The sequence below is a fragment of the Parasteatoda tepidariorum genome, chromosome 3 (genome assembly GCF_982258835.1).
Source record: "Parasteatoda tepidariorum strain Cologne lab strain chromosome 3, Ptep-v5.0, whole genome shotgun sequence".
Lineage (NCBI taxonomy): Eukaryota > Metazoa > Arthropoda > Arachnida > Araneae > Theridiidae > Parasteatoda > Parasteatoda tepidariorum.
Window position 1 is genome coordinate 62,136,866 of NC_141757.1, and position 15,155 is coordinate 62,152,020.

General features: G+C 31.4%; 2 protein-coding genes across 3 annotated transcripts in view; both read right to left on the reverse strand.

Moving 5' to 3' along the window:
• raskol (Ras GTPase-activating protein raskol) overlaps nucleotides 1-15,155 on the reverse strand; it is a 319,700-nt gene that overhangs the window by 262,339 nt on the left and 42,206 nt on the right. The gene's annotated exons all lie outside the window — the stretch shown is intronic.
• On the reverse strand, nucleotides 8,457-9,155 carry LOC147813840 (uncharacterized). Its single transcript, XM_087159428.1, has one exon. It carries the CDS (start codon nucleotides 9,148-9,150, stop codon nucleotides 8,605-8,607), a length of 546 nt encoding a protein of 181 aa, XP_087015554.1. The 5' UTR covers nucleotides 9,151-9,155; the 3' UTR covers nucleotides 8,457-8,604.

Below are 15,155 nucleotides of genomic sequence, written 5' to 3' on the forward strand. Positions count from 1 at the left end.
ACCTTAATTAAAGTATATAGAGCCAGTTTTTGCGTTTACCATAACGTATTTTAAATTTCTTTTTTAACTTAATTATTTTGAAATGAATTTTTCTTTTTATCATTTTTGTTTTCCTTTTATTCATAAATTTTTGCTTGTTACAAAATTGAAGCGCAAATTTCATATATATCTTTTTTAATTTAACATTCCTTTTTATTGTTTTCTTCCATACTGAGAAAAAAAGTATGAGCAAAACTACCCGAAAATGGTAAAATTTACCGAGTTTATAGCTCTATGGGAACATCAAAAAGCCCGGTAATTTTTACAGTATCGCTTTGGGTTTGATTTAAAAAATATGATTTTTTAATATGTGATAAAATTTGGTTAATGTTCTAAAAATTGGTAACTTTATCATGATACCTTACAGCATGGCATAAAAACCATTTAATCGATTGCATTTACTACTCCCGTTTTTTTTATTTCTCACAAAATTTGTAGTTATAAGAAATACAATTTTGAAAAAAATAATTTCCGGTAAACCGTTACTATATGAACGGAAAAATCACAATATAAATGGCTTAAATGCCGTATATTTTGGTTTTATTAACCATATATAATTATGGGTTTTTCTTCTCAGAAATGTCACTGCCATACAGTATGGTAATTTTTTCTCCACGCATTTTACATATTTCAATTAAAGAAAAAAATCTAAAAAAAAATTTATAGTTTGTTATGCTTTTTTTTATTAAATTAACCAATCTAAAGGAGAAAAAAATTTTAAAGAAATTTTTTTTGCAGAATATTAGCACAAAAACTACAACGAAAAGATAACAAACAAATAAACAGTCTTTATTCGAAACAAATCAGCTCAGATCAAAAATAAAATACAGGAGAATTCATTGAAATAAATCTTAAACGAGAAAACATAAATTAGCTGCAGAAAATTGGACACTAGCAGAATAAAGTAATGGGAACAAATAAATACCACTAAAACACAATGCAATTTTCCCACCATTTATTCAAATTAGCGAATACATTAATGAGAAGAGCAATTAATCTGATTAAAAACAGGAATAGAAAATGGACATCCATCCATTCTGTATTCCTAAAATGTTTCTTAGCAAAAAAAAAAGGGAAATGAGAGACAAGGTCAAGAGAAATGAAAACTTTTTCCCAAGGAATAGGTTGATGATAAAGTGGAGAGATAAAAGACGCGACATCATCAGCATACGCCCAAAAACTAATACTTATCTGACTTCCGACATAGTTAAAAGAGTAGAAAGGCGAATAGTAATTTTTCTGGCACAATTCCCAACAGGTTAATGATCCAATCGATTAAGGTGAATTATTATTAGTAACGTCTTACTAGACTGTTGTTTGCTAAAACGACCACTTCAAAAATTTTGAGATTTTATCGAATAACACGAGGTTTGAAGAAGGAATTTCATTTAAATAATTGGTGTCGAGAAATTTAGTTGTAGAGTTTTTGTTTATTTTGAAACATTACTTCATGTTTATAGAATTTTACACTAAAAAAAGTTTATTCAATGTAATACTTAAAGCTTCTCCGACTGTTTGTGCGGTGGTCAGAGAGCTGACCTGATGACCCGGGTTCAAATCCCGTTTCGGTCATGGTTGTAATTCCTCTTTATCTGTATTTCTAATGATGTTGTCGGGGTGACGTTGATCTAATAATAAGATGCCCATGAAAAAAGAGATCAACAATACAGCTCCTTTAGTCCCACTATGGCATATAATGCCTCCAGACGAAGTACTGTATTGCATACAAGTTTCTTTTTTATTTCTTTTATTACATTATACTTAATGTTATTAATTTCTCAATTTTTTTATAAATGTTAGAAAAGACTCATGAGTTCCTAATTTCAATTAAATTGAATTTATCTCATTTTTCATAATAAAATAAATAAATTTTCAAAAAATATTGAATGGGTGCATGAAAGTTATTTCGCTTAATTCTTGATAAATTGAAAAATTTCTGGTTGATTATCTTTTCTTTAATTTTCAGCATCAATCGTCTTTAATTTTGAGAATATTTATTTAAATTTGAAAAATAAATTGAGATATTAATTTATTTTCTGATAAAGTTCTTTTATCTTTAATGAAACTAAATTTTCAGAATAACTTTTTAAACATAAATAGCCACCAAACGCTAAGGCATCAAGCCACGGTGGCTGAGAGGATAGAGTGAGGAGGTGACCCAAGGAGGTAAACCAGGTTCGAATCCCCAGCGGTGGCTGATTGATACGAATTCTTCTCCCAGCTCGCACCAACCACAGCACTGACATAAAATATCCTCAGAGGTAGACGATTTATAAATTAGAATCTCCTTGCCTTTCGTGGCTTTCCTCTCTATGTAACGCAAAGGGGGGTTAGTTCCATCAAAAAGTCCTTCACGAAGGTTAGTTTGTCCAAATGCTTGATCCAGGAATTCCCTTGTCGTCTGAGTTGGGTTCAAAATTACGTAGTTAAACATCGGTAGTTATAAACTCAGAATTGGGTCGGCTGTCCAACGCTTGTTATGAAATAAAATAAAATAATTCTTACATTTAATAAAAGATCAAGATGACAAATTATTTAACCAAAATATTATTCAAATAAAATTTTTTTTTGATAAGTCTGCTTATGTTAAGCTACACAGTACAATTTCTTTCAAAAAGGCAACGCTAAATTGAAAGAGATTTTATTCCTTTACATTTGCAAGTTACCAACAATATTATGCTGTTATTTTCAGTGAAATCATTACGTGACACCACCTGCGCGTTAACGGGTTAAAAAGAAAAAGAGTGTTATAAATACTCATTTCCACGCTTTCAAATAGTAGCCAAAATGGCGCCAACGAAAATCACAGCAGAAGGGGAGAGATTGAAGAGGGGTATGCTAAGTAGCCACCGAAAATCTCATTCGCCCCCCGGGTAGTATGAGCAAAGACTACCGGATCGATGTGGGGAAGAGGGGTAGCAGTTCACTCTCTTGAAAGTATCGATCGCCCCTACCCGATGAAGAACTTCCCCCTTTGCATTCTACCGAACAGGGAAGTGTCGAGTCGAGAACGGGTGAAATATTAATTGACTTCTCTTCCCTTATTAAATTTTTACTTCTAAAAAAAAGTCGCAGAAAGAGTTTATTACATTCCGCAGAGTTGGAAGTTAAATGTGTATTTCTTAATTAAGATATTCAATTGATTATGTTGTGTTAATAGGATTAAATGATATCTACTGCTAAAAAATGTAAACTAACTATGAAATTTGAAAATAATTAAAAAGCTGTAATCTTAAAATGGCTTAAATGAATGGCTTAATGTTCAACTTAAAATGGCTTAATGTTCAACTCCGTAGCTTTGTAATTTTCAACCCAATTTACAAGACAAGGGAACTCCTGGAACAAACATAGGGAGAAATTTTGCCTTCGTGGAGGACTTATTGATGGAACTAACCCGCATTTGCGTTATATGAAAAGTAAGACCATGAGAACCTCCCACGGTTAGGCTGATAGCAAAGGGACTCTAACCCATGATCAACAGCCATCACTGGGATTCGAACCCGGTTCAACTCATTGAAAGGCGAACCCCTGAGCCATCGCGGTTCCCTAATGGCGTATAATCAGGACATAGGTTTTTATGCAATTTCAATTCAGATGATGTATCCTAACTCTCTTAGAAGTTTGTTGTGAATAGAACATTTACGCAACCTCCTGTTATGAATAATATTTTTAAACTTGTACATCTGGGCAAAAAAATTGACTAATGTCATTAGACTTTTTTTCTGTCTAAATTTTTTGACAAAAATGTCGTTAAAAAAAAACTGTAGCTTGGAGGAAGAAACCGATTGTAGATTTGAAATCCTCGATACGAAAGTATGATATCTAAAATGGTACACATCTTAGATATCTACGATATCTAAGATGTGTTAATAAAATCTCATGCAGCAGTTCACATAATTTTTTTTTGCGTGAATAGAAGTTTTTATTCAATGTAAATATATAGAGTTTTTGCAGTAAATACTACGTAAGAAGGACTTTTTACGCTAAAGAGGAGTTGGAAGAGAGATAAATAATGCTTAATTAAATGTTCTTAAACATGCTTTATTATATCTTTTTTAACTTTTACTAATGGCACATTGTTTATAAAATTTCACTTGATTCATGAACATGTTTGCACATATTTACATGAACATGGAAGCGCACTCCATCTTCATAAACACTGAGTAGTCTTCACACTGTTAAAAATATTCTTAAACAAAATAAGCAGAAATAATTGTTTATGATTTTCTGTCAGACTGTACCTTTTTTTTAATTTTTTTTTCATGGAATTTTTTTAGTACTGTAATAAATACTTCTTCTCCTACGATATCAAACAGTATTGTTCATAGAACCCTTAATAGCGTTAAATAGAACGAATAATTGTTCCTTTATATTTTAAAAACAATTTCTCATAAAAATTGAATTTCATTTTATATTTTATAAAATTAATATTTGTTGTCCAATAGAAATAAAAAGGAATATTCTGTTACGTGAACTAATAAACCCATAATCAAATAAATTAAAACTGCATATTTATACTAATATTAATATACACGGTTTAGTTTAAATAATTAAGCATAGATATAAAGTTATAGGGATATTCGAAGCTCTGAAGTAAAAGAAATATCTACACACAATTGGCTTCATAATGCAACATTTACAAATTATATTTTTTTCAAAAGGAAGTTAAGAGAAAAACATTCACTTGTATTGAACAAAATATGCTAAAGCTAAACACAATATTTCTAAATGGAAAATCAAGACACATAACATTAAGAGAAATTGAAAGACATACAATTAATTCTTTTTCTCTTTTTTTGTACGTGTTCTTAATACGTGGCCATACGTGTTCCTAATATTTGAAAGTAATTTAAATAATGTTTTTACAAATTTGATATAATGTATCATTATAAATACCTTTATTTTAAAGAAAGGTAAATAATGAAAATGAAGTGTTCATAAGAATGCTAAAATTGAAGATGACATTAATGGGGAAAACCAAAACAAATAGTAAAAGTGATGAGATAGAAAAGTAGGCCATACGTGTGGGAGTTATAAAATGCACCTGTGCCAGTTGGAAGGTTTTTGACGTCAGTGATTTCCATTGAATGAATAGTGCATTGAAAGCAAAACATCTCATCTAACAAATGTTTGTTTTGTTCACAAAAACGATTTATTTTAAGGCTTCGTCTGACATTTTTTAAGAGAAAAAAAGATGGCAAAACAATTTTTTTCTAAATCCGTTGGAATACATTTTTATAGATTCTTTGTTAAAACCTTTCAAGAAAAAATAAATTTAACTAAAAATGTAAAATCAATATATTTATGATAAACACTCAAAAGAAACGGAATAAACATATGTGTTCGATTCATAAAACTTCGATCAAAGCGAAATTGAATTAGCTTCGTTTTGCTTCCATGCCTGTAAAAAGCATGTTGAATAAAAGATAGAGTTGACTTTAAGTAGAATTCTAATGTTAAGTTATAGTACTATTAATGTGAATTAAATTAGACTTACTTCAGTTTTAAAAATAACGTGTTCGAAAGCAACATTGGTATATTTATATCGTTTACTTCGAATTTCTCTGATAATGCTAAATTATAGAATATTAATGTGGAATTATAGAATTTTTGTGAATTAAATTAGATTTACTTCAATTTCGAAATTAATGCGTTCGAAAGTATTATTTGTATATTTGCACCAATTATTACAAATTTCTGTGCTATCATAAAGGGAAAAAAAAGCTTATTAGTTTTCAAAGTAATGTTAGTTAATTTACACTTATCAATTACTTAATCATTTTAGGGAATAATTATAGAACATTATAAATTATGGCATTTTAATGTTAAATATTGTATTTTTGCGAATTAAATTAGATTTATTTTAGTTTTATGAAAGTAATGCTTTCCATAGTATTATTCGTATATATTTGCACCAATGACTACAAATATCTGTGATAGACGTTAAAGAAAAAAAAAAGCTCATTCTTTTTCAAAGAAATGTTAGTTAATTTACACTTGTCAATTACTTAATCATTTTAGTGGTCAACAAATGTTTACTATAGTGAAATTGAGAAAAAAAGTATGGTCAGAACCAGGGCTCGAAAAACCACCCGTCCGCCCGTCCTCGGCGGTCAAAAATTTCCCGCGGACAACGAATTTCTCGAATCTGACGTCCGCGCGGGCGGCCATTTTCCCGTTAATGTTGGTGATACATTTTCAATTTTTGTTATCTTACAAGAGTCTAGCGCCTCACTTCTAAAATGACCCTCTAATCTAAAAATACAGCAACATACTGCGCATGGTGGAATTGATGTTTTCTCTGTCTCCTGTACTGCAGCGGTTGAAAGGGACTTTTCAGCAATGAACTTACAAAAAAAAAAAAAAAAAAAAAAAAAAAAAAAAAAAAAACATTAAACAAGAAGCGTTAAACGCAATTATGAACATTTACCTGAATGGAAAACCCCTTTCAGAGTTTTGTGCAGAAACCTTTGTAAATCATTAGCTTGATTGTGGAACTGGCAAACGTCAAATTTGATTCATTTAAAAAACGCAGTACCCTCGGATAAATTGACATTCCAGATAACTTGACATTTGCCATTAAAATTATTTCATAAAATAAATAAATTATTTTATAAAAGAAATACTGGGTTCCTATTAGTAACCTAGTATTCCTTTTATTACTGTATAATGCAATCCTAGTATTTGTAATCCTAGTAACTACTAATTCATTGCGCAATTTATATAAATGTTTGTAATAAATAAGAGAAAATTATATTTTTATTTATTTAGAAGCGACGGGTTAGTTTCAAAGGAGGACGGGTACATTGTTGGACAAGCCGTCCTCGGGGACGGGTAAAAGTTTTGAGTTTTTTCGAGCCCTGGTCAGAACTACCAGAATATGGTAAAATTTACTGTGTTTCTCGCTCTATGGGAACACCAAAAAGCTCTATCATTTTTACAGACTCGCTGGTAATGATTTTTGTAAAATTTGCAATAAAAATAATTTTATAATATGTGATAAAATTTGGTAATTTTATCATAATATTTTATAGCACCACTAAAAAATCATTTATTTGCTAAAAAAATTTTCGGTTTTGTCCTTTTTACTAAATGTATGGTAATAAGAATGGTAATTGTATAAGTAATAAGTATGGTAACTGTAAAAATCAGATTTTTCAGAAAATCGTTACATACAGACGGGACAATTTTCAAATGATTGGTTTAAATACTGTGCATTTCGATTTTTATTACCATAATTCTGATTTTTTTTTTTACTTTAAATGTCATTACCATACAGTACGGTAATTTTTACAAGAATTTCTCCTCTGTCTACTTTCTTGGTATATTAATAGTGTTTTAACAGTTTAGTTGTTTTTGGTGCATACACAAGATGTGTTATTAAAATATTTTGCAAAACTAATTTACAAAGTGTTCAGTTAAAAATGATATTTTATCAGTTTTCGAGTTGTTTAAATTAACAAATATAATCTATTATTGTATAAAACGTATCGGAAAAAAAAAATTTAATACGCAATTAATAATAATACAGTTAGTGTATTTTCAGTATAATTTTTAATTAACAAATAATAATTAGTGTAAATTTTTAGTACCATAGCGGAAAGCTAAAACGATAAAATGACAAACAAATTACTTCTTATCCATTTAAAAAAAATTATTTCTCAAAATAAAGAAGAAGAAAAATATTTTAGTATATCATTATAAAATATAGGAAGGAAAAAAAATTAAATGAGAAAAAAAATGCTTTAAAAAATTACACAACTTGAGGAAATAACTTTCTTGTTTTTGAAAGAACATAAAACCTTTATTCAGAGACAAAAACAAATGAATTTTTGAAAAGAAATAATTTTTTAGCTTATTTAAAAATAAAAGAAAGACAAGAGAAACTTTCTTTTGTTTTCGATTGACAATTAAGAACACGGCTATAAGAGAATAAAACGAAACCTAAATCTTTTCATTGTACTCTACTTTCAAAGAATTGAAGAGTAATTGATTTTGTTGCCAATTTACTAACAAAAGGTAGGGCAAAGGAGAATCATTAAACCACAGAAATTAAGCGGTCATGATTACAACTCCCTTAATTACTAGAAAGGAACAATGTATGCCAGATGACAAAAAAAAAATCTCTCCAAAGTAATTAATTTGAATTACTCTTTGTTCCGTGTTCAAATCAATATCAAGGTAGGTTCAGTGGTTTTGTATCAATAGTTCAAAATAATTCATCGGCGAAATCAAATCAAATCAAATATAACGAAACAAATATTTAATAACGAAAAAAGAATTAATACAACTTGACACTTCCGTGTCTACATGTTCACTGCTTGTTGATGCGCTCACAGCGCCCTCTCAGTAGGGAGGTTTTACCATTCTCCCCACTTAAATTTCGAAGAAATTTACCACTAAAATAATTAAACAATAATTAAAAATTAATACACAATACATCAAATTTTCTGAATAAAAAATATTTAAATCTGACTTTATCTAAAGTGTTGAATTTTAAAATTAGCAAATTAAATGAAATTAAAGTTCAAATTGATTGAGTTTAAAAAGTTAGTTCAGAAATGTTCAAAAAGTTCCTGTGTCTGCAGGGCTATCTGGAATCGGCAATGGTGCTACTTTGTTGATGGCTCGTCGTAGAACACCTGTAGAGGTCTTGACGTCAACAACTCTAACTAGTCCATCTTTTCCAGGCAGAACGTTCACGATGCGCCCCAAAGACCAGTACATAGGCTTAGTGTTAGGATCCTTTAAAAGGACGAGTTGATTCACTTTCAAGTTTGGATTCTGAACTTTCCACTTTGCTCGAGTTTGAAGGTGTTGTAGATACTCAGAGCTCCATCTCGACCAGAACTTATTCTGAAGATTCTGAACAAGTTTCCACCTAGAATGAAAAGATAAAGAATCCGAAGCAGTATGGGGTTCAGGGAAAGATAAAATAGCATTTCCAGTTAAAAAGTGTCCCGGCGTTAAAGGATTAGTATCATTGGGATCGGAAGAGAGGGGTGATAAGGGACGGGAATTCAAAACTGCTTCAATTTGAGTCACTAATGTGGTTAACTCTTCAAAGTTCAAAATAGCTGATTTTGTCACTTTTAATAAAATGCATTTCATTGCCTTTATGTTTGCCTCCCATAATCCGCCAAAATGGGGAGAAGCTGGTGGAATAAAATTCCACTCAATACCCTCTTCTGCACTAAATCGTTGAACAGTAGTGGATTTACAAATTCTTTCCCACTCATTAAGGATATTTTTTGCCCCTTAAAATTTGTGGCGTTGTCACTCCAGATGATTGATGGCTTGGATCTTCTTGAAATAAATCTTCTAAGGCAAGCCATAAAAGCCTCGGTCGTCAAATCGGACACAACTTCGAAGTGCGTGGCTTTTGTGCAGAAACAGATGAAGATAGCGATGTAGGATTTTAGAGTAACCTTTGATCTTTTCAAATTTGGTTTCGTAATTATGGGACCTGCATAATCCAGTCCGACCCTTTCAAAGGGTCTCGATGGCACAATTCTGTCTCTTGGCAAATCTCCCATCATTTGGTTGATGGTTTGGTTTTTCGTTCTGAAGCAAGTAATGCACTTATTTAATATTCTTCTAACTTGGTTTTGACCAGATGGAATCCAATACAATTGCCTTATCAAATTCAGGGTAGTTTGAACTCCAGAATGTAAAGATTTTTTGTGAAAATAATCAATGATGAGTTCAGTCAGATGGTGATTCTTAGGCAAAAGTATTTGGTGTTTTTGAAATTCAGGAAGTCTAGAATGTTTCAATCTTCCTCCAACTCTCATTATTTCTTTCTTGTCCAAAAATACATTTAAGGATGATATTTTGCTATTTTTCGGAATAGGATGATCCTTTTGCAAACACTTGACTTCAGATGAAAATTCAGATAACTGTACATGTTTTACTAAAATTTCCGTGGCTCGTTCTAATTCAGACGCACATAAACACTCGGTTTTTCTTAATGTTGGTTCCATTTTACAATTATGCACAAATCGTAAGCATAAAGCTGTTATTCTAATCAGTCTAGTGAATGATGAATATCTTGCGATCAAATCATCTGTTGGCTCTTTTTCAACTGTTGCATTTACAGTAACAGATTTCTTGATTTCCAATTCATCGATGTTCTTATCAGTTTGAATTACTGGTTCTAACGATACTGGCCATTCTGTTTCATTCAATGCTAACCAGGTGGGGCCATGCCACCATAATTCGTTGTTCTTAAGAACATTTAAGGATACTCCTCGACTTATCAGATCAGCAGGATTGTCCTTTCCTATACAGTGATGCCACTGGTCGGGTTTGCTCAGTTTTTGTATTTCTTGTACTCTATTCTTCACGAATACTTTGTGTCTATTCGGGTCTCCTTTGATCCAGTAACATGCTATTGACGAATCTGTCCAATAGAATCGTTTAAGAGGTAATTCTAGAGCAGATTCAATTTTATGGCTTATTCTTGCTGATAAAAGTCCGCCCATGAGCTCCAGTCTTGGGATTGATAGTGTCTTCAGAGGTGCTACTCTACTTTTTGAAGCTACAAATGAAATAATATTTCGATCAATCAATTCTATACGTAAATAAGCCACAGTTCCATAAGCTTTCTTGGATGCGTCAGAAAAGCAATGCAGTTGTATGCTAATTGTACTTCCAGGTAACGTTTCTTTAAAGTAGCAACGTGGAATTCGTATCTTCTTTAAATAATCGATTTCTTCACACCATTTGTTCCAAGCAGCTCCTAATTGTTTAGGCAACTTTTCATCCCAGTCCAGACCTAAACACCAAATTTCTTGTATCAAACATTTAACTCGAATAGTGTATGGACTAACAAAACCTATTGGATCAAATAGTCGACCTGCTACTTGTAATAAGTATCTTTTAGTTTCCTTTCTTTTGGAGAGAAATGCTTCCAGATTTTTAAAATCAAAATGAAATGTATCGGTTTTCTCATTCCATCCAACTCCTAGGACCTTAGAAGTTATCAAGTTAGTGTCCAGTGCACTTCCATATTCATCAACTTCAAAATTCAAATCCTTCAATTTTTGGATAAGTTCAGGTGAGTTACTCCTCCATTTTCGAAGGTCCATGCTAGCATCTTTAAAAATCTGTTCACTTTCTTTACAAGTTTTCAAAGCTTGTTGAACATTGTCTTCTCCGCAAGGGAAATCATCGACATACAGAGACTGGTTCAGATGCTTGTAAGTCGACGGAAATGCGTCCATGTATTTTTTCAGATGATGTTTAATTGTAGCTGCTAGTAGAAAAGGGCTTGATTTCACTCCAAACAAAACTCTGCACATTCGGAACACGTCCAACTTCTTGTTTTCCAAATCCAAATTTTCTGGATCATCATCCCAGAAAAATCTTGTAAAGTTTCTTTCACATTCATTAATTTCAATCATCAAAAAGGCCATTTTAATATCTGCTACGAAAGCAATTGGGTTTTTCCTGAATTTGATCAGGAGACTAAACAAGTTTGGTATGAAATTAAGACCGGTGTGTAGACATTCATTCAAACTTAACTGTCCTTTATCATGTGATCCTGCATCAAACACAATCCGTACTTTGCTTGTAGTCTTATCAGTACGAATCACTGCTCTATGTGGTAGATAAAATGTGTTTTTCTGCAAATTCTCTTCTTCAACTGGAATACGTTCAATGATATTCTCGGAAAGATAGTTCTTTAATATTGAGCTATATTCACTAAATAAAGTAGAATCATTTCTTAAAGTTGATCTTAATTTCATAAATCTCTTCTTTGCCACTTGCTCATTGTTTTCTAACAACGATTTCATATGCGGTTTCCAGGGAAATTTGACTTTATAGCGTTTATTTTCATATGAAATTCCAGCTTCAAATTCGGACATTATATCGTTATCTTTAATTTTATCGTCAGATATCTCTGCCTCAATTCCTAAATTTTCTAAATCCCAAAATTCACTAAGTTGTTTGGAAATGATCGACTCATTAACAATAACACTCATTGTAAATAATTCTTCGCAATTTGTGCTCCCCCCTTGTAAAGACCATCCCCACAACGTTTCGACTGCTACTAAGTTTTTGTTTAATCGCATAATTCGCCCAGTAACTACTTCATAGTAATAGTCCCCACCCAAGAGAACTGATATTTCTTTATCATTAAACTCATAACAATCAGCTAATTGTATATTTCTTAAGTGTCTAAATTTTTTATCAATGTTTTCGGGAGGGGTCGGTAAATGTGAGGCCGTTATATTATCTGTTTCAATTGCTTCAATTTCGATGAATAAATTTGGATCCTGTCTATTTTGCAATTTAATTTTCACGACATTATATGTTTTCCCTTTGTTTCCATTACCGCCAAATGTGCAAATTGAAATACTTTCTTCTCTGATTATAGGAAAGTTAAATTTTTTGACAAGGGACGACAAAACAAAGCTACGCTGACTCCCATTATCTAGGAAAACTCGGCATATTTCCTTTTTATTTTCATCCCCAATCACTGCAGCGCATGTATGTAACAAAATGTTATCGGATTTAGTATTATTAGCTTTTGTTTTAATAACTGCCGAAACGACGCTATCTGTTACATTTTTCTGATTAGGACTTTCAATATCCGAATCATTTTGTTTCCGAAAACATATTGAAATATGGTGGGATCCCCCACAAAAGGAACAGTTTTCTTTAATCGAACATTCTGCAACACGATGACGAGGTTTAAGGCATAAAAAACAACATCCTTTCTTTTTCAAAATATCTCTCTTTTCCTTAGCATTAAATGTATAACACGATTTGAATTTATGTGACTTATTGCAGAATAAGCATTTCTCATTGCCTGGCACCGATGAGAGGCTCTGTTGGGATGAGATCATAGAAAAAGTGTTTTCTTTTTTCAAGGGCATGCCCGTGGTATTACGTTTAACAAACCCATAATTCTTATTTTTTAATCTTTCTTGTGGGGAAAGGAAATAAGATGGCGATGGTTTATGATTATTTATTTGAAGTGATCGTTCACGGCTCCGTATTTCTGAATTGAGAAACATTAATAGAGCACTTAAATCAAATTCCTTATCATTTTGGGATCGATTAAATTGTAAAACAAATTCTGAAGGAATTAATTTCATTAAAATGGGTGTCAATAAACTGGTATAAGTATCTCCTTTTACACCCAAGCTTTCTAAACTGCGTATCTGTGTTTCCGCGCTGTCATATAAATTTCTAAGACTTATAACATCATTAGGATTTTTGACAGGCGATAAATTTAATAAATCACTCAAATGAGCGTTGATTAACATGTTTTTGTTCCCAAATCTATCCTTTAATAAATCTAGGGCTTTATCGTAATTCTCATCAGAAATTGCAAATCCGTTAATGCATGCAAGAGCATTTCCACATAAATACGATTTCAAATAATTAAATTTATCAACTTTGCTTAATTTTACATTATTATGAATACAACTTTCAAATAAATTGTAAAAATCTAACCATCCCGCATAATTTCCCGCATATTTATTTATATTTAATTTAGGTAGATTTATGTTCATGCATTCAGAAATATTTGAATCATTTGTTTCAGAGGTATTTGAAACTGTATCAGCTGGGATAGAATTCATTTTCTTTATTTTAAAAGAAAGTTTAGTCTTCCAAAAAATTATTTTTTCTTGGATTTCTTCAGAAGTTTCAACATCTTCAGAAATTGTGTCTTCAGACAAAAAATCTACAATTTCATCATTCAAAAAATTCAATTTGCTTTCTTTTTCATTCACTTGTGCTAAAAAAGCTTCAAATTGTTCCAGTAATTCTGTTTCGTCATTAATCGATTCTTCAATTTTATTAATCAATTTTGTCAGTGCTGTTCGTACAGCGGTACGCTTCTTTTTCAATTTTGTAATATTTTCTGCCATATTTATTTCTATCCAGGTAATTCAGTTTCAATGCAAATAATAAATTCTTACCTGGATATTTCGTTCGCCGATGACGTCAAATCAGTTTCAATTCAATTCAGCTTCCTTTGGCCGATAGCAGCATAAATGTTCCGTGTTCAAATCAATATCAAGGTAGGTTCAGTGGTTTTGTATCAATAGTTCAAAATAATTCATCGGCGAAATCAAATCAAATCAAATATAACGAAACAAATATTTAATAACGAAAAAAGAATTAATACAACTTGACACTTCCGTGTCTACATGTTCACTGCTTGTTGATGCGCTCACAGCGCCCTCTCAGTAGGGAGGTTTTACCACTCTTAATAGTTTATCGTGTAAAAAATTTGAAACTAGCTAATAGTGTTGGTATGCACGATGAGTTTATAATGATTCTAAGCTGTGTCTTGTATTTAAGTTTCAAAGACTTTTAAAAACTTCTTGATGAAATCTCAAATATCGTAAATATTTAGTAAAACCAGAGTGTTACCATCATGTTTATTTAAAAGAAAATAAGCATGCTACTCTTTTTCACTAGAGAAACAAGCTTACTTGCTGCAGTTTTTCATCATGTATCCACGAATTTCAGCTATGATGTTCATCGCTCACTATCTTCGTCTTTATTTTACCAATTACTCAATTAAGCACTTTTACTTTATTAACTGCCATTTTAATCGCTTAAGTAATTGGGTATAATATAGCCTACATCACAGGTTGTGTTGTTCCTACTAAATTTAACCCATGAACGGCATTTTCTGCGAGCCTAACTTCAAGCCACAAATAAACAAACGAAGTGTTCGATCGTTTAAATAGCTGCTCGCCAGATTTTATTGCATTATAAAGAAAAGTTATTGAAACTAAATACAACTAAATAAACAACAACAACTAAAACAAATAACAACAACTACTAATAACAATAACTAAATAAACAACAACTAAATTCCATTCGTTTAGCATTGCGTCATATGTTGTTCCTACTAAATCGAAGTAGTTGTGTTTTTTTTCATATTATACCCAATTAAGCGATTAAAATGGAAGTAACCCTATGTAAGCTATAAGCTAATTCTTTCATCTTGATAGCTTCCGGTTTCATGCTTTGAATGCTTCCAGATTTTTCGAGATGTCAACAAAACGGTAAATATACCTTAGAAAAATTTCGAGTTAGAAATTTCTAACAAATTGATTTTGTTCTTAAGAGAGAGAGAGAGAGAA